General features: G+C 48.8%; 11 protein-coding genes across 11 annotated transcripts; 7 read left to right on the plus strand and 4 right to left on the minus strand.

The window, feature by feature from the left end:
- Positions 1-781: 781 nt before the first annotated feature.
- On the plus strand, positions 782-1,719 carry N7525_002049 (Fcf2 domain-containing protein; the record flags this gene model as incomplete). Its single annotated transcript, XM_061212156.1, has 3 exons — positions 782-918; positions 972-1,122; positions 1,345-1,719. The coding sequence occupies 3 exons, from the start codon at positions 782-784 to the stop codon at positions 1,717-1,719; spliced, it is 663 nt and encodes a 220-aa protein (XP_061071382.1).
- Positions 1,720-1,879: 160 nt separating this feature from the next.
- On the minus strand, positions 1,880-3,155 carry N7525_002050 (purine-nucleoside phosphorylase; the record flags this gene model as incomplete). The annotated part of the gene is made up of 7 exons (XM_061212157.1): positions 1,880-1,924; positions 1,977-2,256; positions 2,308-2,510; positions 2,569-2,633; positions 2,698-2,777; positions 2,827-2,905; positions 2,954-3,155. 7 exons carry the CDS (start codon positions 3,153-3,155, stop codon positions 1,880-1,882), a joined length of 954 nt encoding a protein of 317 aa, XP_061071383.1.
- Positions 3,156-3,741: 586 nt separating this feature from the next.
- On the plus strand, positions 3,742-4,869 carry N7525_002051 (mitochondrial 37S ribosomal protein uS10m; the record flags this gene model as incomplete). Its single annotated transcript, XM_002557287.2, has 5 exons — positions 3,742-3,792; positions 3,847-4,049; positions 4,109-4,153; positions 4,222-4,643; positions 4,715-4,869. 5 exons carry the CDS (start codon positions 3,742-3,744, stop codon positions 4,867-4,869), a joined length of 876 nt encoding a protein of 291 aa, XP_002557333.2.
- Positions 4,870-5,301: 432 nt separating this feature from the next.
- On the plus strand, positions 5,302-6,704 carry N7525_002052 (tryptophan--tRNA ligase MSW1; the record flags this gene model as incomplete). Its single annotated transcript, XM_002557286.2, has 5 exons — positions 5,302-5,703; positions 5,766-5,846; positions 5,904-6,019; positions 6,070-6,188; positions 6,256-6,704. 5 exons carry the CDS (start codon positions 5,302-5,304, stop codon positions 6,702-6,704), a joined length of 1,167 nt encoding a protein of 388 aa, XP_002557332.2.
- Positions 6,705-7,327: 623 nt separating this feature from the next.
- N7525_002053 (pepsin-like aspartic protease) lies at positions 7,328-8,913 on the plus strand (the record flags this gene model as incomplete). The annotated part of the gene is made up of 3 exons (XM_002557285.1): positions 7,328-7,504; positions 7,598-7,913; positions 7,979-8,913. 3 exons carry the CDS (start codon positions 7,328-7,330, stop codon positions 8,911-8,913), a joined length of 1,428 nt encoding a protein of 475 aa, XP_002557331.1.
- A 614-nt stretch (positions 8,914-9,527) lies between these two features.
- Positions 9,528-10,585, plus strand: N7525_002054 (uncharacterized protein; the record flags this gene model as incomplete). Its single annotated transcript, XM_061212158.1, has 2 exons — positions 9,528-9,556; positions 9,778-10,585. 2 exons carry the CDS (start codon positions 9,528-9,530, stop codon positions 10,583-10,585), a joined length of 837 nt encoding a protein of 278 aa, XP_061071384.1.
- A 698-nt stretch (positions 10,586-11,283) lies between these two features.
- N7525_002055 (sterol desaturase family protein) lies at positions 11,284-12,403 on the minus strand (the record flags this gene model as incomplete). The annotated part of the gene is made up of 2 exons (XM_002557283.1): positions 11,284-12,067; positions 12,135-12,403. The coding sequence occupies 2 exons, from the start codon at positions 12,401-12,403 to the stop codon at positions 11,284-11,286; spliced, it is 1,053 nt and encodes a 350-aa protein (XP_002557329.1).
- A 1,182-nt stretch (positions 12,404-13,585) lies between these two features.
- Positions 13,586-15,919, plus strand: rcoA (uncharacterized protein; the record flags this gene model as incomplete). Its single annotated transcript, XM_061212159.1, has 8 exons — positions 13,586-13,706; positions 13,879-13,969; positions 14,040-14,365; positions 14,433-14,968; positions 15,042-15,512; positions 15,572-15,704; positions 15,751-15,826; positions 15,895-15,919. 8 exons carry the CDS (start codon positions 13,586-13,588, stop codon positions 15,917-15,919), a joined length of 1,779 nt encoding a protein of 592 aa, XP_061071385.1.
- Positions 15,920-18,148: 2,229 nt separating this feature from the next.
- Positions 18,149-19,785, plus strand: N7525_002057 (C2H2-type zinc finger protein; the record flags this gene model as incomplete). The annotated part of the gene is made up of 4 exons (XM_002557280.1): positions 18,149-18,883; positions 18,954-19,007; positions 19,081-19,254; positions 19,357-19,785. 4 exons carry the CDS (start codon positions 18,149-18,151, stop codon positions 19,783-19,785), a joined length of 1,392 nt encoding a protein of 463 aa, XP_002557326.1.
- A 620-nt stretch (positions 19,786-20,405) lies between these two features.
- On the minus strand, positions 20,406-23,245 carry N7525_002058 (NCBP1 family protein; the record flags this gene model as incomplete). Its single annotated transcript, XM_002557279.2, has 7 exons — positions 20,406-21,265; positions 21,320-21,501; positions 21,559-22,454; positions 22,510-22,777; positions 22,834-22,940; positions 23,026-23,120; positions 23,185-23,245. The coding sequence occupies 7 exons, from the start codon at positions 23,243-23,245 to the stop codon at positions 20,406-20,408; spliced, it is 2,469 nt and encodes an 822-aa protein (XP_002557325.1).
- A 1,039-nt stretch (positions 23,246-24,284) lies between these two features.
- N7525_002059 (GSK family serine/threonine-protein kinase) lies at positions 24,285-25,847 on the minus strand (the record flags this gene model as incomplete). The annotated part of the gene is made up of 7 exons (XM_002557278.1): positions 24,285-24,418; positions 24,474-24,678; positions 24,726-24,919; positions 24,991-25,339; positions 25,426-25,509; positions 25,575-25,747; positions 25,802-25,847. The coding sequence occupies 7 exons, from the start codon at positions 25,845-25,847 to the stop codon at positions 24,285-24,287; spliced, it is 1,185 nt and encodes a 394-aa protein (XP_002557324.1).
- Positions 25,848-26,960: the final 1,113 nt, after the last annotated feature.

The following is a 26,960-nucleotide window of genomic DNA, read 5'->3' on the forward strand; positions in this document are numbered from 1 at the left end:
CCTCTTGGGGTGTGTCGGGCAGATCGTGCTGCGGAGGAACCAGGAGGATGCGACGCGACCCGGTGTGAGAAGGTGAGGGGTGGAGGACCAAAGAACAAAGAACGGAGGGATGCGATATAAAAGTGATAATCGGATGAGGTTCACAGTCAGAGACTATGTGAAGCTTGGTGTTCCTAAGTCAAGGCGCGTTGGGTGCCAAGCTAGAAGTGTTCAGCTGTCTGACGTTCCGGGGTTCCCCCTCCTCCGAGCTCAATATGTATAATACCTTATGTATGTATACAATGTATGTGATAAAGGGTTTATAGCTAAAATGGTAAGATGGGTTTCTCCTTTGCATATAATTAGGACTAATTTAAAATAGTAGGAAAGATTGTGAAGCATTGAATTACTCTATTGCAATGAAAGTAAATGTGCATTTGTATATTAGAACCTGGCAATGGAGAGAAATACATATAACATATATGTACCTCTGATAGGTGAATTCCTTGGGGGTCTTCGACTTTCAATACAGGAGCTGTACCGATTCAGACAGTACTTGCCATGGAAGTACTAGTACCTAGCTTACAGGCAAAAATCAGTAGGTAATTTTGTACCAGTTACTGTTCACAAAAGTATTTACCATCACATGACCCTACTCCACTCTCGCACGAAGCAGAAATTTCTCATAAACATTTCTCCGGTCCCGGGGCAGAGCAGCAAGCAAAGCTAAGAAAAATTATAAATTCCTGTCCACCCACCTTAAAACCTCTTGAGCTTTTGCTACCCTCCCTATTCACCAGGGATGGCTGACTCAACATGTGTGGGTGTTCAGGAAAACCTGACTGATGATCAGATTCAGCAGTTGCTTCTTGAAGCAGAGGCTCGACTGAAGGGTCCCAATGCGCTAACCACCCAGAATGATGATTTGGCATCTCTTAGGTATGGAACCCTTTTAAGATCAATAACCTAGGATCTAGGCTAATCCTTTTTAGGATCCCGAAATTGTCACCTGGGTCCTCGCTGGAAGCATACATTCGTCAGGGAGATGATGTTGCTACTGTCGATGCTGCAAAGATCGTCGATCAAAAGCAGAAGGAGTTGGCTAACTCTCTTCGCGTGGCTGGGATCAAGAAAGTAAATACCGTGAGTCATCCAATCAACTCCTTGCCGTCTTTCCCTTCTTTTTGCTATGAGGAAAATATTCCCAACGCGAAGCGCTTGATGCGGCGTAACCAGTCCGTCTTGGGCTGTGCTGCACCAGTGAGAGCCTTTTTATTCATAGTTACTCTGAGCATTCATCACAATTACTATCTTTTCTCGGTGCGATATTTGTGGGCAATTGCTAACAATCCTCACCTTTGATAGGACAAGCCTACTGCTGGACCTGAGTGGTTCAACCTCCCGAAAACAGAAATGACCACAGAGCTTAAGAGAGATCTGCAGCTCATCCGGATGCGTTCTGTGCTTGACCCCAAGCGTCACTACAAGAAGGAAAATGGCAAGGCCAAACCGCCAGAATATTCCCAGGTTGGAACCGTCATCGAAGGGCCTACCGAGTTCTTCAGCAATCGCATCACCAAGAAGGACCGTAAGAAGAACTTCGTCGAGGAGACATTGGCACTCGAGCGTGGCACCAAACGATTCCAGTCTAAATATAGGGACATCCAAGCCAGCAAAACAAGCGGAAAGAAGTCCTTTTACAAGGACCTGCAGGCAAAGAGAACCCGGAAGAACAAGTGAAATTTCGGTATCTACTTTTGTCAAACTATGCCATGAATGGCAACACTTTGTTGACCAAGGTCGACACCTCAACGAAATGACCTCTGCTGGGATCCTAATACGCTGGACCCAGATTGTCACGATCTGAGTTCATAAGAACTCGTCTGTGTCAAGCCCAGTCTTAAACTCGATCAAAGACATCCACAATGGTTTCGACAACCAGTTTCTGGATCGATGTCAATTTCATCGTCTTCCAAGGATTGATTTAGCGATCTTACCTGCATGTCAATGGCTGCGGCGCGGCCAGCTTCAAGAACCTCCTCGTGTCCTGCCATGCCCTCTTCTAGGAGAGCGCTCAGTTCTCCTGCTGCTTTATTCTGGAGCAAATCGTCATCTCCGCGAGGCACAGGAGACAATACGGCCCTGTTAGTGACCAAACTGAAGGCAAGCACTCGCAGGCCACAATGTCTGGCGGTGACAATCTCCGGTACTGTGGACATTCCAACCACATCGGCACCAAGCATTCGAAGCATCCGGCTTTCGGCTCTCGTCTCGTAACTTGATTCTGTCAGAATCGGATCCAAAAGGGATAGTGTCGAGGTGACTTACGTAGGGCCTCCGCAAAATGCATATACACCCTCGTGCAACTTTCTCTTGCTTTCTGGTGATATGATTTTCTTCCATGACTGATGCGCATGACGGCGGAGGTCAAGGTCATAGGCGTCAGATAGGGGTGGGAATCGCACTCCAAATTCGTCCTCATTGGCTCCTCTCAATGGATGAGTTCCTGCCAGACCTGCGAGGAAGAGATGCTGTAACCCATGTTAGAATATCTCGGCTCGATAGCTTTTGATGGGTGTTTTTTCTTACATCATTCAATAGAACGATATCCCCCACATCATACTCAGAATTCAAACCTCCGGCCGCATTGGTCACTACAAACCATTAGTTCTCGCCATTCTGTAACATCAATCTTCAGAATGATCATGTAGAACGTACAGACAACTGTATTCACTTGCAACTGCTTGAACACTCGAATTGGGAATGCCACCTGATCGATCGAATGCCCCTCGTAGTAACTAGTCCAAGGTCAGCTATGTTACAGGCAGAATGAGGGCATAAGCTGACTGGGCACGGCCAACCATCAACACCGCAGGGATTTTCTGGCCGAGAAGACCAAAAACCAGCTTTCCAGCATGACCAACGACTGTGGAATGTTAGAATCTCTTCCCTGAGTCTGAAAAAGATGACCAACCTGTTGAGCGAGGGAAGTGAGGGATGGATGCATAGTCAAATTCAATCCGTGACTCGGGTTTAATAGTATCTGCAAGCCCTCCTAGTCCTGAGCCACATACGATTGCAACTTGAGGCTGTTGCAGGATCTCTGGCAACTTGGTTCTGAGATAAGAAACCGCTTCGTTAGCTCGCTCGAACGAGGACAAGTCTATCTTTGTCATTTTTGCAGAATTCGATGTATACACTTAAAGAAGGAGAATATATACAAAGTGAAAAATAGGATGAGTAAAGGAAAAAAAGAAGAAGAAGAAAAAAAAAAAAAAAAGACGTTTCCAAGTGCGGAGTCACATGGTTCCATTGCCCAGGCTAATTTGGCGGGGGTGCAAATGATCCGATTCATAGAAGTATTGAAGATGTTGAAGAATAACCATGTCTAATGAATTCGGTGAACAGAATATTCCACCTAAAAGCCTGGAGTAAGGGAGCTAATCAGGTCCGAGGGAACATATCTATACGGTAACATAGTTAGGGAATTGGTTGCAACTTGTTTTTAAGATAATTTGGATCAAATCATCAATACTAGGAACTACCTAGGTACCTGCATCTATGTAGGTAGTCTACCCATGCAGTTCATATATTCATATATAATAGTTTAATAGTATAATCCCTACAATACGTAGGTAGTGATATCTCACTGTAGCACTGTAGTTTCTATATCCAAGTCTCACCACTCACCGCCCTGGACTCGCTCTCCGAAAAAAACCATCCGCCAACAACAACGGATCTTCCTCAAAATCACGATTAGCAATGTTCTCATACACATCGCGCTCCTTAATTGGAGTGAGCAAGCGTCTTTGGGTATGTTTTCATTTTGTTTAATTCATAATTCCCACGCTAACAGCTCCTTGGTAGGCGCCTGTCCCATTCCGCTCTCTATCATCCCCAACCCAGCCCACTCCGCCGGAGCAAGAGAAGACACCCGTTCAAGACCCAACACCTACCCCTACACCGGTTACACCTGCAGAAGCTGCCACTGTGGCCCCTACTTCTGCCACACCCATCGCGACCCCCACCGCTACCCCCGCTACCGCCCCTGCATCAACTGCTCCAGTAGCGTAAGATAACTCTCCAAAGCTGGTGTGATTTGGGTTTGTCGCTAATTGAGACAATTCAGATCGACGGAGGCTGAGCAAGTTACTGAGCCTAGCGTGAAAGAATGGTCAGTCCCGAAGGCAATTGGCTCAATGCCAAAAGTGTATCAAAGATCACTGCTCACAATTTGGTTAGGTCTGAACGGTTAGGAGCTTTTGAGGACAGCCGACTTCCACGAAGCGTGCAAGCCATATACCTACGGCCTTTGCGGAGGAAGGCAGAGTATGGCCTCCCAGTCTGCGACCTTCAATTGCGATCATACAGCGTCCGTAATGTAGAGTTCTTCGCGGACTTTGCCATCCGTGCTGCTTACTACCTCAACCTTCCTGTGTCTGGGCCTGTGCCTCTGCCCCGCATCGTTGAACGCTGGACCGTACCGCGAAGCAACTTCGTGCACAAGAAGAGCCAGGAGAACTTCGAACGAATCACTCTCCGTCGACTGGTTCAGATCAAGGATGGAAACCCACAAGCGGTGCAAGCATGGCTTGCATTCCTCCGGAAGCACGCATTCTATGGAGTCGGCATGAAGGCAAACGTCTGGGAACATGACAGTCTCGGTATGGGTTACACTTTCTCTCTCTTTTGGCGTCTTCAATGATCAGGCCACTAACCATCGTTTCTATTCCAGATGCTGGTAAGGCTATGGACGCTTCTGTTGCTGAGGTGGAAGAAGCTCTTCGCCCAGAACTCGCGCGATTCGGTCAGCGGAAGGACAACTCGGCCCCGGGCACGATATTCGATACTTTGAACAGTGAGCGATTCGCAGAGCGCAAGCGTCTATAGATGGAATGGTGACGTACTGCTGAACTTGTATACCCGTGAACATCCGGACTTGGTGTCTTTGCTGCAGGCGCTGTTTATTCAAAAGCCTTTTTTTGACCTAGGCTATATGTATTTTACTGTTTTACTATTCTCATTTAAGCCCATATGAAAGGAAGCTTATAGATCCTGAAAGGTTGTTACTTGCCCCTGGGTACCTAATAGGCCTGCTACTACGGAGTACTCTGATATGCGAAATATGCCAATTATGCGAATACGCCCATCGTAGGTTCGATGTTGTCGGCAATTGCCCCGTACAATTCTAGGCCACGATATCGATCACGTGATGCGTTTCGCGTTTCGCATTTTTCCGGGGTCATGGGGGTCTAGGGCAAGTACGAAAGTGATTGGCACTGAAAATCTACCATTCTCGCACCGATTTAATGTTTGCTGGAGATGTCTGCCAACGCGATGCGTTATGAATCTACATTGCTGAGATCATTGCGTGCGAAACACCCCCATATCCGTCCAAGCGGGCTGTCCCTTCTTCCAAGGAGATGCCATCGATGGAATAGCTCAAACTCCGCGGCACCAGCACACGAGCCCATTATATTCTCTGGGATTCAGCCAACTGGTGTACCTCACTTGGGCAATTATCTGGGAGCTTTACATCAATGGGTGAAGCTCCAGCAAGATGCAGCCGAAGGAACCAAGCTATTTTTCTCTATTGTTGATCTACATGCATTGACAGTACCGCAAGACCCAGCCCAATTGAAGAGATGGAGGAAAGAGGCCTTTGCAACATTGCTTGCTGTGGGCCTGGATCCTAAGCGCTCTACAATATTCTACCAGTCCGATGTAGGTTCTTATAGCTGTTGGCTATCAAGCACAATAAGAGACTTTATATTGACATCAATCAGGTGCCAGCACATGCGGAGTTGATGTGGATTCTCAGCACGGTGGCTTCCATGGGGTATCTGTCGCGGATGACGCAGTGGAAGGTGGGTGGCATTTATACTACTTTATATACAAGAAGACATTCTATTGACACCCTCCAGAGTAAGCTACAGCTGCCAGAAGACACCTCGCTGGATGATTCGACGGCACGGGCACAGCTGCGACTTGGTCTTTTCTCCTACCCAGTACTACAAGCTGCTGATATCCTTGTGCACCGGTATATGTCCCTCGTCTACATTGGGTCGTTCATTACTAATGATCCACAAGAGCTACGCATGTCCCGGTTGGAGAAGACCAAAGACAGCACCTGGAGTTTTCCAGATATACCGCGAACAGCTTCAACCACCTCTACGGGCCCATCTTCCCCATCCCGGAGGCCTTGATATGTAAGATACCCGTTGCTTGAAGGAACAGAAGGAACAGACCAAACAGACCAAACACTAACTGGACCAGCCCCTGCTAAGCGAGTGATGTCCCTCAAGGAACCCACCTCAAAGATGTCCAAATCGCATGCCGATGAGAAATCCCGGATCATTCTTACCGACTCGCCGGCCGAGATTCGCAAGAAAGTCAAAGTAGCCCTGACAGACTCGGAAGCAGGCATCACCTACGACCCGATCTGTCGGCCTGGGGTGTCCAATCTCATCGAGATTCTAAGCCACCTTGAAGGTGTATCATGCGAGGATATTGTGGCTGACTTCCACAGTGCAAGTCTCCGATCACTCAAGGAACATGTTGCAGACCGGATCGCCTATCATTTGCAGGAGACCCGGGATCGGTATATTATGATTATGGAGGATAAGACTGGGTACCTGGAGTCAGTGGCTGAGGAGGGAGCCGAAACAGCTCGGGCGAACAGTCGGGTGACCATGCAGCAAATCCGGGATGCGATGGGTCTGTGAATGGCAGATTATTTGTACAATAGAGTGATTTGTATGATAGAATGTACAATAATTATACTAGTTATACCACATACCACATACATACAACATCGAGAGAATTGGATGTCCCCAAAATAGCCAAGCTGACGTGGAGTCAACCGCGTCATCACCTCCACTGCGTATGTCGCGTACGTATGCTAAGGATTTACGGAGTATAAGGATTCCTTCTTGATTTTATGTTATATTGTACACCGTATATCAGTGTGAATCATTTGAATTCAAGTATTTTCGTCCAACTACATCTGTATGTGTTATAAAAGGCGGTTTACAGTTGCATCCGTTGTATGGCTGTACAGTTTATGCTTGGTGACGACAGCACTTGGAGGCTTCCGCCATAGCCGTTCATTCTAAAATTATATAAAAAATATAATTACATCTCTAGGTATAATATTGAATCCGGTGGGAGCCGAGTAGACCATTGACACGAAAAGATATCATTTCTCTTTTCCCCCATCTTCGTTTGCCTTTCCTTTCTCCAACTCACACATCCAAAGCCCCTCCCTTCGGACATTCTCTCTTTGGCAGTTCCAGAGGAAAAGCAGCCGATCTCTCACTTCCAGGCCGAATTCGGGGAGGACGCTATCATGAAGCATGCATGGATCCTATTGGTCGGCTTGGTGCCAGCCTGGGGTCTGACCCTTCATCGAAGAGATAACCCCGCTGTGGTGCAAATGGATATTCAACGAAAGGATGTTCTTGATCCTATCACTAGAGACCGAAGAAGGAAACGTTCGACCGTCAGGCAGCCATTGGACAATGAGGTACATGATAATTCGATATATACCTACCTACCTGCCTACCTAGGTAGGTATATAATAATCGTACGGAACTTTGATACTAATGTTTCTGCCTAGGAAACTTTATACTTCTGTAATGTCACTTTAGGTACCCCCGAGCAGAAAGTACGTCTGGTTCTCGACACTGGAAGTAGTGATTTGTGGTGCAACACGCCCAATTCTACTCTCTGTGAATCCAGCGAAAACGCCTGCGCTTCCGGTACTTACGATTCGAGCTCTTCCTCTTCATATTCATTTGTGAGCTCGGACTTCAATATCAGCTATGCCGATGGATCCGGCGCTGCCGGAGACTACGTTACCGACACTCTTACCATCGGAGGCACAACTATTAAAGACTTCCAGTTTGGTATTGGGTTTTCATCTGGCTCTCCTGGTGAGTGGTTTGTGTCCGATATAACGCCCAATTGCCACAGGGCTGACATGAAGGCTTGTGAACAGAGGGTGTACTGGGTATAGGATATACCGCGAATGAAGTTCAGGTTGGCAGAAATGGAGAATCGGCTTATGCCAACCTACCCCAGGCAATGGTCAACAAAGGAGTGATCAAATCAAATGCCTACAGTCTCTGGCTGAACGACCTGGATGCGAACACCGGCTCGATCTTGTTCGGTGGAGTCAACACTAAGAAATACCACGGCGCCCTGCAAACCGTCCCCATCCAAAAGGTCGGCGGACGGTACTCGGAGTTCATTATTGCGCTCACCGAGGTCTCTCTGACCACTTCTTCCGGTCAAAATACATATTCTTCGAGTTCCATTCCCGCGGGGGTGTTACTGGACTCGGGAAGCTCTCTTACGTACCTTCCGGACGCCCTTGTTCAGGAAATCTACGATGATCTCGGGGTCTCTTACGAGTCGGACAGTGGCATTGGCTATGTTGAATGCAGCATGGCCGAGCAAAGCATCACCCTCAGTTACACGTTCTCATCCCCGACGATCAACGTGGGCATCGACGAGATGATTATCGATGTCGGCGATCTCTATTTCCGGAACGGCAAGCGAGCCTGCATTTTCGGTATTGTCCCCGCGGGAACCAGCACAGCAGTCCTGGGAGATACGTTCCTTCGCAGTGCGTACGTGGTATACGATCTCGAGAATAATGAGATTTCCCTCGCCAGCACCAACTTCAACAGCACCGAGAACGATATCTTGGAGATCGGGACTGGTACTGATTCCGTCCCCGGTGCGACCGCAGTCTCGAACCCAGTGACTACCGCACCAGTTGGTGGCACCGCTGCTCGCATTGGAGGTCCGCATGGAGGCTCCGACCTCTCTGGCTCGGCCACTGTGAATATGGCCATTCCTAAGGCGACCGCTATGCCAAGACACATGGCTGTTGGCCTTGCCGGTGTAGGAGCTCTTCTGGCTCTTTAAGATCTCTGGATGATCACATACCTTTTATTTTTTTTTCCTTTCTATGTATATGTCTTGCATACTGTGGTGTATTTGGAGTCGGGGAAGGCTATCCCTAGAATTCTTTTCCATATCAGTTATTTAGTTTTTATGTGTTATGAAATGGACATCCCCTGATCATTGAGTACTTTGATCCAAATATAGTAGTGTATAGGTGGAGACTGTACATATGTATTCCTATTGCTGCTTTCGCACTTCTCCCTGGACTGATCATGACGGTCTAAGCATCCAGGGCTATAGCCCACAGGGTGAGTCCATGCCCGAGGACACTACAATCTGCTTCCGGCCTTATATGTACATATTAGATGATTATTTTTGCCAATATTGAGTTTGTAGGTCAAATCCATTAGATCTTAATATTCTTTCTATACAACATATGATTTGTATATATATATATATCTCTCTCTCTCTCTTGGCATCAACGGGTGGAATCTCTTGGCACCAACGTTCCTCGACGACCACTCGAATTCCCATGATGCCCCGAATCCCCTTTTCTGTCATTATAAAAGCCCAACGGGAAAATCACCTTCTGCCTATACTCCTCAAAGAATGTCGCACAATAGATTCGGCTCGCAATGAACTTCGGTGGCTACGCGAGCGGGCAGTTCGCGACAGCCAGTCTCTTTCATCAAAGACAGGATGGAGAAGCCGATTAAGATCGATGTGTCAGATGCGATCTCGAGGATATCCCCTCCAATATATCCTTGGGGATCAACCTTTCGGCCACTTGGAAATTCTTTGCCGAAGAGGCGTTCTGATCCCAAGGTCTGCCTCTCGGAATTTTTTCTTAAAAAAGCTGTATCTCTTGCTGACAAGCCGTTACAGGCCAGAAACTGAATCATATACGTACCAAGCGGCCAAATTAGTCCGTCAAATGGCCAGGGGCTGTAATGACAAGTCCGAGTCTCCCAACCAAGCGAGACCCTTGCGCGTCATTGACCTTTGCACCGGCACAGGTTGCATATCACTTCTTCTGCATGCATTGCTTGCTCCTCATTTCCAGAAGTTGGAGATAGTAGCAGTGGACATCAGTCCTACAGCCTTAGGCCTAGCCCAGGAGAACCTCAAGCATAACCTGCAAATGGGCCAGTTGGCATCCAGCGCAGGCACAGACATCCATTTCCATTGCGCCGATGTTCTCAGATATGGCTGTAACAATTCAGTACCGTCCATTGAGTCAATACTTCAAATCCAACTCCCCAATTTCGGAGCATCCGATACCTCGCCACCAGTCCAAGAAAGTGGATGTGATCTATTAATCTCCAATCCGCCCTACATATCCCAAACAGAGTTCCGCAACGGCACCACTGCGCGCAGTGTACGGCGCTTTGAGCCCAAGCTGGCGCTTGTGCCTCCACACTCGGGCTCTGGGGTGGAAGACTGCATGCCCGAGGATATCTTCTACCACCGCATTCTCACCCTAGCATTCAAGTTGAGGGCCAAGCTCACGGTGCTGGAGTGTGGGGATTCCCACCAGGCTAGTCGAGTGGTTGCTCTTCATAATAGACTTGCTTCCACCGAATCCGGGCAATTCAGCGCGGAGGTCTGGCCGAGTCGAGAGCGGGATTTGGCTGAGAATGGGTTTCATGCAACTGATGGGTCGCGATGTGTTATCATACAGGCTCTCCAGTAGCGAGCGCAGTCATTCTCGTTCCACCAGCGGAGAGAAGCCATGACCAGAAGGCTTCCACAGGTGGCAGTGTTAATAGTCTCCGCCTCGCAGACGCCAGGTGGTCTGGTCTGTCAGGTTCCAGCCGACCTTCCTTTCCAAGGAGTCCCTGAATTCGGGCTGCACTCGATGGAAACAAAATGTGGATATAGATTATAGATTCTTATTAATTTCAATCTCTTAACTTCGAACTAGTTTGGCATTTCTTGTTTCATAGATTCAAAAGTATCATACATACGTGTATGCTTCCATTTTTGGCCCTTAAAATTACCACATGCACTTGCCAACATACAGAAAAAGAAAAGATATACAGAGACATAACCAGGTGCATTTGTATCGCCCATGGACAAGAGAAGAAAAAAAAAAAGAACATTATATACAGAATGGGGGAGACCACCCAACCACCAGCAGGCCACAGGCCAGCCAGTTTTGGGGGTATTAAAACAGATAGGAGATGCACAAGGCAAATTAGTGTACTTGAATTAGCATAAAAATGGCATGGGAAACAGGAAGATGCAAAGGTCCAAACCCAAAACAAAAGCCAGAGAAGCGAAGATATATACAGCCCCTCTATTGCGGAGCGTGTAATGGGCCTTGATTGATCCCTGTAGTTGAGAACCAAGTAAGCATTATGAAGTCGTGAAGAATATGGTGCCGTCGTTTCAAAGGTTCTTCTTCTTGTCGGAGGAGTAGCTGCGATCGTCTTCGCCCTCGACATCCTTGAGGATCGATTCCATCTCCTTGGCCTGTCGCTTCCACTCCTGGTCGCCCATCTTCGTCTCTCTGCGGAACAGCTCCTCGTTTGGCTTGCGGTAGCTACCACCCAGACGGTCCCATAGAGTGGTAAACTGTCCGTAGTTGTAGTTGAAGTACAAGTGGTGCATGGTGTGACAGGCAGCACCGTTCACGATGGGGCTGTTGGCGACGTACTCGCCGTCATGAATGAAGACGGTCCAGAGGTTGATGAAGCCGAAAAGGAAGACGTAGGCGACCTTCTGCAGGGGGAAGATGAAGGGGAAGACGTGGTATGGGACACTCTGGGACCAGCCATCGAGCGGGTGGAAGGCGTGCGAGGCATAAGGGCTCGGCATGATCCACTTGTGGTGAGGCTTGTGCAGGGTCTTGTAGACGCGGGGGTGGTGCAGGCCACGGTGGATCCAGTAGATGAAGAAATCGGTAAAGCAGATGAAGAAGGGGATCTGGAGGAAGCTGTAGAACGGGAAGGGCTCTTCGGCGGTAGTGTCGTAGAGCTTGGCGTATCCGCGGACCTCAAGAACGAAGAAAGGAGCAGTCAACAGGGACATTGGAGGCATTGCGGCCATGGCCTGTCTGATCTCCAGACCAATCTGGTTCTTGAGGAATTTTGGGTGCTTGTAGGTTGTCTTGTCCCAAACAAAGACGTATGAAAGCGAGGCAACCAAGAAGTAGACGAGCAGACCAAATAGCCTAATTGAGTATTAGTTATTGCGCTGACGTGAAAAAAAGTGGCGATTTGAAGGAATTGGCGCATTACCAAGTAATCAGGAAAAAGCTTGTAAATTGACGGTAGATATTGTTCCTGGGCCAAGCACTCAGATACGCATATTTTGAGGGCTCCAGGTAGATCAGCTTGGTAGCCTGCTCATAGACAAAAGGTTCCGGACCAAAAAGGGCCATTGAAGTGTTTGCGGCCGCATTGACGAAGGCCGGCAGGGAGACAGACGAAGAAAGCGAGGCGGGGAGGAGTGTTGAATAGAGGCGATCACCAATAAAGGTGTCCCATAGTTCCAGAACGATATCCATGATTAAGGGCACAGATAGGGTGGGGGAGGAGAAAGGGAAGAATGGGAAGTACTTGAAGGAACAAGAAAAGGAGATTCCCGGCGAATAACAAAAGTCACACCAGCGCGGAACCGCCACAGCCGTTGCGATGCCACCTTTTCTTAATAAGCCAATTGATCCAGGGGGCATGGTCTGATGTGGAATTACCATGTAGTATATAGTTATCTTATGAGTGGACAATTTCTATAGTATATAAAAGTACATTATTATATTATTTCCTACGTTTCTCACTTCTTTTTTTTTTTGTCACTTCACATAGTCGATGTTGTACTAAGAAAAAAAAAGGGAAACCTTAAAAAAGATCCCCTGGTTTGCCACAGTTGATGCCTTAATGCCTGGTTTTGTGGCTATTTTAGTGGCCTTATATATCAGGCAACATTATGACAAAGGTACACAAGGGATGTAATGTACTGTAACAGTAGTACTCACTTGGTTCTGCACGGGCCAGTTCCACTTCAGCTTCCCGTACTCAGAGGTACCTCCACTGCCCGCACTTGCGGGTGTAGATCCAAGTATTCCCTGGTATTCCGTAATCTTCATTGCAACCTTGGAATATTACCAATTTCATGCGAACCTCACGATCTGGAACATGGATGTATAATGATGCGTATACGCATTTAACCCTGTACAAATGTACTTTGGACAAAATCCCAGATTTAGTTTCATGTTTCTGTAGATACCTAGATAGATATTCATTATTTTTTGTCATCTGCTTTGAAACATTTTGCTTTGTTATATAGTAATATAGGAAGTATTATATGTAACTAGTTAGAATGTTAAAAAGAGTATACGCTAAGACCCGCTGCGCTTCTCGCCTATCACCTCGCTTCACGCGTTAACCACTGCCGCCCCCCCCAAACTCAAACCTTCCCGCTTTAAAGTGTCATCTGCCAGCCTCTTCCACCCCTCTTACCGCTACACCCCCATTTTCATCTCCCAGCTTATATTGTATCGCCCACTATCGCTGTGGCTAGCTGCGTGGTGCTATCCACCAAGCATTGAAGCCTCAGTGGTCAAGATCATTGAGTCCAGGTCGAAACCTTGGTTGCGATCCTATTCGCTGACCTAGACCTGTCATCCGAATATCGTTTCTGTCCTGTGACTTGTGAAAACCAAGGGGAAAAATAAAAAAATTATCCCATCATGTACAACGCTCATCGTGGGATGGTGCCCGCTCCCAACTCCCGTCTGACGGAGTTGCTGGATCAACTGCGCCAGGAGTTTGAGAGCCAGTCGCGAAACACCGGCGAATTCGAGCATCAGTGTATGTCACCTGTCCCTTTCAACATATCGTTGCCCTCCTTCTATGCTCAGGGCATTTGCGCCTTGAGCTTCCCTTTGTCCAATCATTTCATACAAGCAGCTGCCAGTTCATTTTCCCAATGACTGCAGCTCCATGGGTTCCGACATTCGCTGAAATGTTATCTAACTGACAGATCATGCAGTGACCGGTCAACTCCAGGAGATGGAGATGATCCGTCAAAAGGTGTATCAACTGGAACAGGCGCAGATCAAGATCAAGCAAGAGTTCGTCCCTTTACCTTCTCTCAAAATTTCGACCCTTACTGACGTCGCGTCTTCTCTTTCTTTCTTTTAGCTACGAAGCTGAAATTCGAATGCTGCGACACGAACTTGAGTCGCGTGGCGTGCAAACCATCCCTTCCCACATCGGCGGACCCGCTGCGGCTCATACAGCTCCTGCCCAGGCTCCCCCACCTGCCTTGGGCCACGGCCCCAGCAATCTGTTTGGCGGTATCATGACCAACCCACCAGGTAGTGGCCCCGGTCTTGCACCTTCCCTCCCCCAGGATCAGCAGCCTCCCCAGCATCCCCTTCAACAGCCTGCTTCGGTCGCTCAGCCTGGCGCGCCGCAACCCCAGCAGAGCTCCTTTGGAGGATATCCGGCTGGCGCTGCTGTGAACGGTATGTCGTTGTGTTTATGAAAATCGTCGCCCAGTCCGCTGACCCGTTGGATCGTTCATCCCCTCAGGCTATGGCCCTCCTCCGCCTCCCACTGCATCCCCTGGTCCCGGCAAGGGCCGTGGCCGCGTTCCCCCAGGCCCCGGTACTCCCCAGCAAACGCACATCGCCTACCCGGATCCTCGCGCATCCCCCCAGATTCCTCGCCCGACTCCTCCCAACCCCCCTCTCGGCCGCACAGCTGAACGTCCGGGAAACATGCTGGCAAACTGGAACCCCGATGATTTGCCTCCGTCGCAGAAGCGCGAGGGCTCCGATTGGTACGCCGTGTTCAACCCCGAGGTCCAGCGTGTCCTTGACGTGGAGCTGGTGCATCATTTGAATCACGATAGTGTCGTTTGCTGTGTGCGCTTCAGCCGTGATGGCAAGTACCTGGCTACGGGCTGCAACCGCTCGGCTCAAATCTTCGACGTGACCACCGGTCAGAATGTGGCCACTCTTCAGGATGAGAACGTTGATAAGGACGGCGACCTGTACATTCGCAGTGTTTGCTTCAGTCCAGATGGTAAATATCTTGCGACTGGTGCTGAGGATAAGCAGATCCGGGTAAGTTTTTTAGGATCTATCTGGAACCAGCAGCACGTGGGAAGATCGCTGACTCAAATATGATTGGCTCTAGGTTTGGGACATCAACCAGCGTACCATCAAGCATATCTTCAGTGGACACGAGCAGGACATCTACTCTTTGGACTTTGCTGGCAACGGTCGATTCATCGCCTCTGGCAGTGGAGATAAGACTGTTCGCCTCTGGGATATTCTCGATGGCAAGCTTGTCTACACTCTTAGCATTGAGGATGGCGTCACTACTGTGGCCATGTCTCCGGATGGCCGTTACGTGGCTGCCGGTTCGTTGGACAAGAGTGTCCGTGTTTGGGACACTACAACTGGATACCTGGTCGAGCGCCTGGAGAACCCCGATGGCCACAAGGACAGTGTCTACTCGGTCGCGTTCGCGCCCAATGGCCGTGACCTTGTCAGTGGCAGTCTGGACAAAACTATCAAGCTCTGGGAGCTTACCGTTCCCCGGGGCATTCACCCTCACAGTGCCATCAAGGGCGGCAAGTGTATTCGCACATTCGAGGGCCACAAGGTTAGATCTGAGATTACCTTTGACAGAGGCAAAAGCTGACTATTTTGACTACGATATAGGACTTTGTTCTCAGCGTGTGCCTGACACCCGACGGTGCCTGGGTGATGAGTGGTTCCAAGGACCGTGGTGTTCAGTTCTGGGACCCGGTGACTGGAAATGCCCAGATGATGCTTCAAGGCCACAAGAACTCTGGTGAGTTTCATTCTTTCATTCTTCTAACTCTTCTAACTCGGAATAGTCATCTCGGTTGCACCCAGTCCTACTGGCAACCTGTTCGCGACCGGCAGTGGAGACATGCGTGCACGAATCTGGAGGTGAGTTTTTCTTTTTTCCTGACTGTGTTTCAGATCATAAGCTGATTTTTTTTTTTTTTTCTTTCTAGATACTCGGCGTACACTGGACGATGAAAGGGTTGATCCTTTGGGCGCATTATGATGTTTTTTTTTTCGCCTTTGGTTATGGGTTTTATTTATGCAGAATTTGTTTCTATTTATTTTTTACCTTATACACTTTAGTGTATACTTGAATTCCCTTTTCTTCAATTCCAAAATTTGATCTCTACGTCTAGATATGTGTGTGTATATGTAGTTATGTGTATGTGTGTATGTAGCGGAGTAGACGTAAGGTCGGGGGCCATTCTGGAACGAGCTGAATCTCCCCAACAACAACATCCCTGTCCGTCTGAATCACTACAGAGCCTCCGACTTTTCGAATATTCCAAGTACTCCGTACTCCGTACTCGGAATACTTTGAATTGAATACATATGTACTTTGTGGAGAGCTGGGTAATATACACCTCCAATCCCCGACGGAGACATGCTGATCCAAATCTCATCAAAGCACCTACCGATCTAGGCTTAACGCGACCTATGCATAGTCTGCTCTGCCTTCGCCCATTCAGGAAGTAGTTCGTGAAGACTAGTCGCATCCCTGCAGGAACCATTCTCGAGTCCCGATACCTCACCTCGACGCAGGACGTGCAGGGTTTACTCGTGTCAGATGTCCATGGCTGTCACTTATCGGATCGTCCCCATGGAGGCTAAGGCCATGAGTGGCCAAGATCGACATCACCCATGAGCCAAGCCATTTGGTGCAGTTTAGGGGGGGTGTTGGAGGGGGCAGTACGGAGTACGGAGTCCATGGAGACCAAAGCAAAGCCCGTATTGCCTCCCATTGGGGCCAAAATCGATTCCCACTTATCCAGAAAGAGAAAAGAGAGACAGATCGCAGTGAATGTCAGAGAGACTATTTGATTGGTTCCCCAAAAGGAGATTCAGATCACCCGACTGAATTTTCTCGGGCCTTGGGCGGCTAACTGGGATATTCGATGGGCTGAGATCGGACGCTATTGGCGACTATCGGGATGGCGCATCCTAGTACTCGTAATTACGGCCTAGCTGGCCATTGAGCGATTGCTGACTCCGAGATCGACTGAATAATCTACATGTCGACTGCAGGTCGATCACGGCCCACTTGGGAATTCCGCGATTTGAAGGCCCGGCCCGTTCTCCTCGAGGGGAGATGCACAGCACGATGAGCATGTTTCCTTTCTTTTTTTTTTCTTCTTTTTTTTTTTTGAAGATGAGTCTGACAGATGTCAGTCTCTTCAGCAATATCAGTATACAAAAGTATACAGAGTACAGGAAAGTATGGGGGAAGAAGGGAAGTTCGAAAGGCTCGCCAGTCGCGGCTGCGAGTATATTCTTCCCCGTGTGACTGACACACATTTCACACCGAATGTGTCGAAATACATTACGACTAATGAGAATTACTATTCCTCGTGGTACAGGAAATTGATGCGTCCAAAGCAATGCACCTCATGGACCATGCAATGCACCTGTATGCTCCAGGTCCTTCAGGGCCAGGGCCCGCCAGGGCTCTCCGAGCTCCAGAAGTCCCCAGGAACTCCAGTTCGTCCCCTTTGGATTTGCATTTTTATTTATTTTCTCGGTGGAGTCAGGTCGCCTCAATCATCCAGGATCCCCCGGCCCACGGAGATCGTCGAATCAAACACTTATACATTATTAGTACGGAGTACATTGCATGTATCTCTGTTGAACTGCTTTTCTTCCCCCCCCTCCCCCCTTTTTTTGCCTATTATTATTATTATTATTATTATTTTGTTACTAAACGTCATACAGGTGAAATGGGGCTTTCCAACTATCTTTTCACCGGCTGACTCCCCCCTGTCGCCCCCGCCATTGCATTGGGGCCCTGGTATATCTAGATCGGGAGGCGCCACGGTTGATGCGGAAGATCATCGCTAGTTGTCAATCATTACATTCCTCGCTCTTCATAGCATGACCTGCATATATTTGCTATTTCCTTTCCCCTCCATCTCATATATATACATATAGATCCAGATCTATAGACCGATTGCGCTTTGGCCGGCCGATTTGTCTATTTTCTCTATCCTTGCTTCTTTTTGAAAAGCAACTTGGTGCCAGCCAGAACCCAAATAACACCGGGGATTGGGTTTCAGAACATAGTCGAAGACCAACAGGGAAGAAAAACCTCCAGCACATCCCGAGGACAGGTATACATTGGGATACATTGGTGTCCCGTGGGAGATTCGGAGGGAGAAGGTATCCTTGCCTTCCTGAAAAGATACTGAGAGGAACACCTCCAACACAAAGATGGAGACCGCAGAGCCCGTCTCTTACGAGTTCCCCGGTCATGCCGTGGGTGCGTTTGCACACAGACGCCCGATGGACTCTAACCTGAGCCAGAACTTTCCCTTCTATCCACATCAAACAGCATCATACCCACTGCCTTACCAGACCCAAAGTAGCTTGCCTTACAGCTTTGGTCACTCCGTGGGTAACACACATGCACACTCGACTCCCTATCAGCAATACTTTGTCCCTAGTCAGCACCCGATACAGCCGCAACCACTGCGCCTCACAACGGAACAACCATTGCAGTCTCTTCCAGAGATCCGCCCAGCGAAGAATGCCATCAGCCAGACAGTAAAGTCTACTCCCGACCATGGTGCACGAGGGCAGCTCTCGACTGGAGGTCACAGTTCACCAGTCGCATCGAATGAGACGAAGCAAATCCCGGCTGACGTCGCCTTCTCCACCAATGTGGATGTCCTGATGAAGGCAATCCAGGCCAAGCATGCTTCGTCCCCGATCCAGCAATCGCTGCCACCACTCCAAAATCTGGCAACACCGGCCCCACAGGCCTATCCCGTGTACCAGGCTGCTTCGCCCACGCCACCGCGCTGCTACCATGCCAACGAAGGCCAACTATCGCGATCAGGCAAGAAGCGCAAGTACAACTGCAGTCTGCCTGGCTGCGGCAAAAGCTTCGCGCAGAAAACACACCTGGACATCCACATCAGGGCGCACACTGGCGACAAGCCATTCGTGAGTACACCCATTACTCCATACTGAATCCAGTGTTAGGATCAGCAACTAATCATTCTGGGTGTGGCAGATATGCAAGGAGCCCTCATGCGGGCAACGCTTCTCGCAGCAAGGCAACCTCAAGGTAAGCACATCACCAGCCGCGCCATGCGGTTATGACGCACGAGGCAGACACTAACATGCGTCCTAAAACCTAGACCCATCAGCGCCGACACACGGGCGAAAAGCCCTTCCAATGTGAAATCTGCCACAAGCGATTCGCTCAGCGAGGCAATGTCCGCGCTCACAAGCTCACCCATGATCAATCTAAACGGTTTGACTGCCGTTTAGATGAATGTGGCAAGCAGTTCACCCAGTTAGGTAACCTCAAGGTCAGTCCCTTGTCCTCCACCCCTCAACTATGACAACATCAGCACTTCCATACGCCATCGTTTAAACCCACTCAAGCTAACCAACCCTTTACCCAAAAACAGTCTCACCAAAACAAATTCCACGCAGCGACACTCCACAATCTAACCATCCGCTTCTCGCAAATGGGCGAGAATGGACCGATGAACATGAACGCGGCAGACCGCGAGCTATGGATATATTTCGCTGGGCTATACAAAAACAGCAACAAGGGCATCAAGGGCCGTGGCAAGGACCGGCGGATCTCGACGACGAAACGATCTGATGCGCAGAGTAGCTGTGACTCCATGGATCGAATACAGTCTGTTGAGTCCGAAGAGGGCGTTTCGAAGATGCAGATGCAGATGGAGATGCGCCGTGGGAGTTTCGAGGATGGCTTCTCCGTTTATAATGCTTCAAGCAGTGATGGTGATGACGGGGAGACTTATTATATTGATCGCAGGGCTCATATCCACGGGCATGGGCACGGTCACGGCCATGTTCATGGTCCTTGATTTGGTTTGATCTCGGGACTTTTTTCCCCCCTTCTTCTTTCTATATCGCTTTGTATTCATCTACAGGCCCCTTTTTGATATCCACGGTCTTATGTCTTGCTGATTTCCCTGCGATTCCCATTGTTAATTCATTTTCTGGGCCACGAAAGGGACCCAACTTGTAGTTGGATGTCTTTTTTCTCACACTTTTTCTGTTTCTCTTTTCCTTTAGGGTTTATGAAGATGTACATGATTCACGAGGACTTTTCGTATGTATTTTGGACTTGGGATATCCCCGTGCTAGGATTGTACGGTTGAATCAACAGGTCTTGGGGAACGTTTCTTTTATTTTTAGTTCTGTACAACTGAGCTACGTAGGTGGAAAAGGCGCAGATAAATTACTGGGCATCTTGGAAGGAGTTGAGGAAGCTTTACGTGGAATAATCGGAGAGGGATTTTCATATTCCTGTCGGCCTTAATCGAAGACCCGGCGTTAAAGTACAATAAAGAGAAGATAGGGAAAAAAAAAAGCTCTCCGGGACATAAGTCATTTAATGAAACAGTTCAAAGAGATCAAATGCGAGAACGCAGCATGCAAAACCTGAGACCTGATCGAGATGGCATCAATATATGTGACAGCTCTATGGCGCATCGGCATCGGCAATATCCAAATCTCCATCCGTAGCACCCTCCCGCCCAGAAACAGGCGGGGCCTGGGTGCCGAGCGGAGTAGCGTTAGCTAGGGCGTCAGAGATGAAGGATTCCTCGACGGCAGCCTTTCGCCGGAACACGCGGAGCCAGCGACGGCCCCATTGGCGGATGATGGCGTCCTCGGGCAGAGTGCCGCTGCCATCGCCGCGCTCCATCTGTTGGTCGTTGCTTCCAGCAGCGATGGAGACGATAGAGTCCTCGATGTACTTGAAAAGGGATTGCATATCTGTGCGCTCACGAACGAGGGTCTCGTCGATGACGCTAAGCTGGGGCTCATAGAGGCCGGGCTGGGCGCGGGCGGCGACGATCTGGCGCATGCGGTTAGTGACCTTGCCGACGGTGGCAGAGATCATCTCGAAGATATGAGGCTTTGAGAGGATGGTTCCTGCCGCGACGGATTCGGAGAGGGCCCATTCAAGGACGGAAAGTGGAGTGAGGATGGTGTAGTTAAGCAGCTTGTCGATGATGTTGATGGCAATACCGGGCTGATCGACCCAGTATTCCATAACAGAGGTGATGATTTGGCAGCGGGCACGCTGAGATTCCGTGCCGATTGCCAGGAGGCGATCTTTGCTCCGTTCGATGCATGACAGGACGTGAGAGAGCGATTTGGATCCGACGAAACAGAGTGAGGTTACGAACGCATCTGTCGAGGGGATTTTAGGGTCCTCGACACCCTGGCTCTTCGCCTGATCTTCGATGGCTGTGATGACGGACTGAATTTCTTCGTCGCTAGCCTTCTTCCGAATAAGCTGCATGAGTTCTTGTCCTTGTTTAGAGTAAGGTGCCACTGGAAACTCAAGTTAGTAACTTTATCTGCCATTGAACCATCAAGTGAACTTACTTTCAGAGGAATATTTAAACTCCGGAGTATCCTTCTCTTTGGCTGCTGTGATCAACTTGGGGTATGGATCAGGGAGGGTTCCCTTAATGCGCTGGGCGAAACTCAATCGAATCTCCTTGTCCAAAGCACCTTGAATGAACGCCATTCTTGGATCAATGGCGGGCAGATCAAGATCGTCGACCCTGTGACACTGTTAGATAACCGATTACAACATGTGGAAGCTGGCATTTTCAACGTACCACTCGCTCCATTTCCATGTAAACCCGAAGTTGCTCAAGTGGTGAGCGAACCAGTCCAGGAAACGGTTGCTAAGCTCCAAATCCATTGTCTCCAGGCTGTTATACAAGAATCGGATTGCACGGCCCAAACTTGGTGCAATTGCGGCGGGGGCAATCTTGCAGCACTCGGTGAGGACAGAGTGATAGTAGACGAGTTTGTGCTCCGATGCTGGCAACTGGAATAACTGCGAGAACACGGCGTCCACTGCCACATCCTCGGGCTTCCACGGCTGCACCTCCCCTGCGAGCTCGCGCATTCGGTCGAAAGGCGTGGCACGCTTCACGAATGTGGTAGTGGTGAAATAGCAGTCGATATCGATCAGGAACTTGGCTGTAGCAACACGGTTGAAGTCAAGGAGGTTAATAGTATCAACCAACGCATCCCGAATAAGCGAAGAGGAGATGTCTGTGGTTGAAGGAACGGTGTCTACTTCTTGGTTGGCATACACCGAAAGGTAGACCTCCGGGAAGAGAGGACGCGCGCCGTTTAGTACAGGGTTAGGCACAGTGACTGTGGGGAAAGGGACCTTGGTCACCGATTCGAAAGACTTGGGCTCATCCGTCTCGGCATCACGGACGTCTTTCCAAGGACGAGGGAGGCACTTAAGCTCCCAGCCCTGATTGGCCTCCCTTTGGAGTTGAGTTTGCATCAAGCTGATAACACTTTGACCAGCTGCCTCCTGGTTCTCCTCGGGGCTGAATGTGTTCACCAAATCGACGAGGGCGTGCGGCGTAGATGCAATAATATCGGTCTTCTCTAGAAGCGCGGAAGCCTGGGCCTCGAAGCCAGTGGCGGGGGATAGCATGACATAAGGGATGGTGAACTGGATAATCTTCACCAATTCAAGGCCAAGGAGCTGAAAAAGGCTGTTAGACGACGCTCATCATTACAAGTCAATTAATCCAACTTACATCTTCCGAAGAGGCAGTCTGGAGATCGACTGCACGAGCGAACAGCTCTTCCAAAAGAGGGAAGATACCGTCACCCTCGTAGACCGGCTGGAGAATACCCAGGAAGCGAATAAGAAGCTTGACTTCACGCCATGCGCCAATATCAATATACTTCTGCAAGGCCTCGGCTGCCTTGCTCAAAACCTCCGATCCAAGCTCGGGCTTGAGACTATGTGCGACCAGGACCGTGCCGGCGATGAAAGGAATTTTCATGGGTTGTTCGAGAACGCTGCAAATACCCAAATTAGTAACATTCCATAATGAATTGAGCACACCGACACGTACAGATCAAGGGCGATGTTGACAAAGTCGCCGCGGATCTCCTCGTCCTCGTAGTTATCTGCGACAGTCTTCGCAATACCCTGGACGTCATCTTCTGCTCTGCGAGCAGCCTATTTATGAGACACAAGTGTTAGTTCATATCAACTGTTTGCAGAGCACAATGCGCGCGGCGGAAAAAAAAAACAAGGCCCGTACCGATTCCGCGATGGTCAACAACTGCCGTCGGACCTGGGCGAACAATGGCTCCTCATATCTACGCCTTTGTGGGCGGCGATCAAAGTCGTCATCATCTGTGAGAATCACAAGCCAAGTTAGCGTATTGATCGGGAAGCTTGTCAGATCCATGTCTCTCACCTCTGTAGCGGCGTTTGCGCCCACCCCTGTAGCCTTGGTTTCGACGGTCGTTTTCGGCCATTATGTTCTGGAATCAACTCAATGAGCCAGTGTATTACCAGATTTCTATCGTAGAGACAGTGATCCTGGGAAAGTGAGAAGCGAGGGTGACAGCTTGGGAGCTTGAGGTGAATGGGCGAGCTCGGAAGGGGAAATTGAAGTTCCGGACCCGGTGCCCCTACTATCATTACTGTTGTAGAAGGTAGAAGAACTGAATACATTCCACATTACACAGCACACAACTACATAACTAGACTGTTTAAATCTCATTTATTCTTTACACTTCACCGACAAGCAAAAGAAGTAAAGAAAATCGTCTGCTTGAGAATTGGAATGACATATAGCTCATGGCCGGAGGACCGGGGAACCAGCCGAGCCCGATGAATCTGATACAAGGATATTGCGAACAAAAAAAAAAAAAAAAGAAAAGAAAAAAGAAAGCAAGGACGCAAAGGGAAGAACGAACGGGGATTCTAGAGCTGCAAGACGAGAGATTGACCACCATAGAAGGGTCCTCCCTAAACGTGTATCCAAAGAAATCTTCAAGATCTCCGATGCATTTGTGGGAAGATTCACTCCGGGGTCGAGATCGACTTGCTGCGTCTGGGGGTTCTTCCCCTCGACCGATGAAACTATGCAGTCTCCGACCCCCAAAGGCAGACGTACACAGAAAGGGTATCACTTTTTCCTCCCAAGAGCTGTCTCAGACACCTCAAAATAAACTCCAGGCCATGACCTCCCATTGCGTGAAAACCATCAACCCTTACCACCCCGAAGAAACATGGTTTCCGCTTCCCAGCCATTAAAGGATGCACTTTTCCCACTTCATACCATTCCCTGCTCATTCACCAGTTCCAAGGTTCCACCATGTCCGGGGTCGAGACATACCGGGTCCCCGATGAGAAAGGAAAAGCAAAAGACAAGGCAGTGTACTCAATTCCGGGCTTACTCGAGATCATGATAGAACTTGGTTGGCAGGTCGAATCTCATGCAAAGTGCAGATGGCGGCACAACGAACAGACGTATCCCTCGCGGAGGGCGGAGGACACACACTGGTCAACTCAGTCAAGGTGTGCAAGCATCTCCTCCTTAGAAAGGGGTTTGAAGGTATCAAGGCCGAGGCCGCGGGCTTCGAGGGCTGGGCGAGCGTGAGGGGGAATCATCTGGGCGTTGAGATTGGGGGCAATCGAAAGTTCTAAATGTCGATTAGCGAGGGGTTTTTGTCTCTAGAAAGGGTGAGATGATTTTACCATGTCGTGAGAAGTCGAAAAGGGCGGGGAGATCCTTGGACGGGTTGTTGTGGTGACGTGAGTCCGGTAGCCGGGTGTTCGGGTCGCGGAGCTCATCGAAGAAGGGATGGCACATCGCTTCAATCGCGGACAACCGTTGTGTGGGCGTATATTCCAGAAGGGCGGAGATAAGGTCAATAGCCTCCGGGGGTGCCTTACGGAAAACCTAGTTCTGTCAGCACCATTACAGACTCAGGGTACGGCAGAAAGTACCTTGTTGAAGGGATGGGGCTTGATTTGAGGGAACTTGTGCTCCATATAGTTGGGGTTCATGGTGCGGATTTGTTCCCGAGTTGGTGTACCCAAAACCTTGATGATTTCTACCAGCTGGTCAATGCCCGATTCACCGGGGAAGAGGGGTTGTCCAAGCATCAATTCTGCCATCACACAACCGGTCGACCAAACATCTAGAAAAAGAAAAGAAAAGTATATGTTAGAACCCGATATGGCTTTTTTCCTGCAGAAAGGGGATATGTACCGATCTTTGTTGTATAGTTGGTCGCGCCAAAGATTAATTCGGGCGCCCGGTAGTAGCGAGAGCAGATGTATGAAACGTTAGGCTCATTTTCGATCAGGATCTTGGCGGATCCGAAATCGCAGAGCTTCAGGATACCTGTAGCGGGATCCAAAAGAAGGTTCTGAGGTTTGATATCACGGTGGCAGATACCCTGTGAGTGGATGTAGGCCAGCGACCGGAACAGTTGGTAGATGTAAAGTTTGACCTCTAGCATGGGCATCGTGGTCTTGAGTTTGTTGAAATAACGCGATGCGCGGTACACCGTCTCCGGGACATACTCGAGGACGAGGTTGAGGTAGACTTCATCTTTCTATTGAGGAGAAATCGGGGCCACGGTCAGTCCACAGGAACGGGGGACGGAAAGACGATCGGGCGGGACACCCAGGAAACACATACCCTGTCGCCGTTGGAGTAGTAAAAGGCTTTGAGTTCGACAATGTTGGGATGGCGCACAATCCGCATGATCTGCAGCTCACGATTCTAGAGAGACTGAATAAGTGATCCGACACACACAGATAAATCTCTCCCCCAAGGGCCCGATTTACCTTGAACCGCTTATCCTGGAGGACTCTCTTGATGGCAGCATCTTCCCCGCTCGGAGCCATCTTGGTCTGAAACACGACACCAAAGGAGCCATTGCCTACAATCTTGCACTGAGTGTAGGAGATCTCCTTGGATTCGCCAGTCAGTCCATCTTGGACTTTCTCCCGGATGACCTCTAAAGAGGAAATGTCAGTGTGTCTCATTGAGATCCAGATCAAGTATATCTTACCACCCATGCGCAATGTTGGGAACAACCCGGGTCGATTCTGTGACATCGCGGGAAATAGATATGTGAAGTTGAGAAGACCGTTTTTGGGAAACCGGGGTGGAGTAGGGAGGGGCTGAGGAAGGAAGCGAAACGGCACCCGGCCAAGAATGTGTAAAAAAAGGTAGGGAAGAGGAAGAATGAGAGAGGAGAAAAGGTGGGCAACTTTGCGTAGAGAATGTTCAACCAATAAAGTCGAATCGAGTGAAATAAGACGGGTTAGACTAGGGAAGGTTAGGTAAAATTGGGGCGGGTTCAGGGCGAAAGAAAGGTGACGTTGATGGAATGGATTTCCTTTTTCTTTTTCTTGTGGTTTCTTTTGTTTCTTTCCTTTTTTTTGTATAGGAACTTTTTTTTATTATCTGATTCTTGATATTTCAAAGAAACAAATAAGGGAAAAACAGATTCAAAAATCAATGAAAGCCAATGTCTTATGGTGAGCAATTCGGGAAGGGGGGGGGGGGAAAGAGAGGAAAAAGAGAGGGGCGGGAGAGCTACAAGTTCAAGTTCAAATCCAACTTTCTCAGGTAATTGCTGTTTATGGTTTTGTTATTTTCTTTTATTTTCTATATTTATATTTGTTCTTTTTTTCTTAATATAATTTCTAGTTATAAGCTACATATCTTTAAGGTATACATATATATCTCATAGAATAGAAGAGATAATATCGAATATTCCTTTTACAGTTATACTGTAACTTACTGTCATTTACCCAGGTTCGGGAAATGATATCATAGGTACGGGTGTTATTGCTGTATTTACCAATACATGCCGGTGTACGAAATCCGGGAAACATTGAATAAAATAAAATAAAAAGACTTTGGAGAAAGCGGAGTCTCCGGGGTAGTGGGAATATAATCAAAGCTATACATAGTATATACCTAGGTAGTTATACATATAGTACAACTATCTCTCTCTATTGCTATACTACCCTATAATATCCCCAAAAATAGTGTAAAAGAAACAGGATGTCGGGTGACCCAACGGTGATTTTCCCTGGAACAACTGTCATTGGTTGACATTACCTGTACTGTAATCTTTCTTCCACTGTCACGAGACCAGCTGACCTCGAAAAGAAAAAAAAAAAAAGAAGCTTGGGCCGAGAAATGGTCCAAGCTGCAAT

The sequence above is a fragment of the Penicillium rubens genome (genome assembly GCF_028828025.1).
Source record: "Penicillium rubens strain IBT 27055 chromosome Unknown utg000001l_segment0_segment0, whole genome shotgun sequence".
NCBI lineage: Eukaryota > Fungi > Ascomycota > Eurotiomycetes > Eurotiales > Aspergillaceae > Penicillium > Penicillium rubens.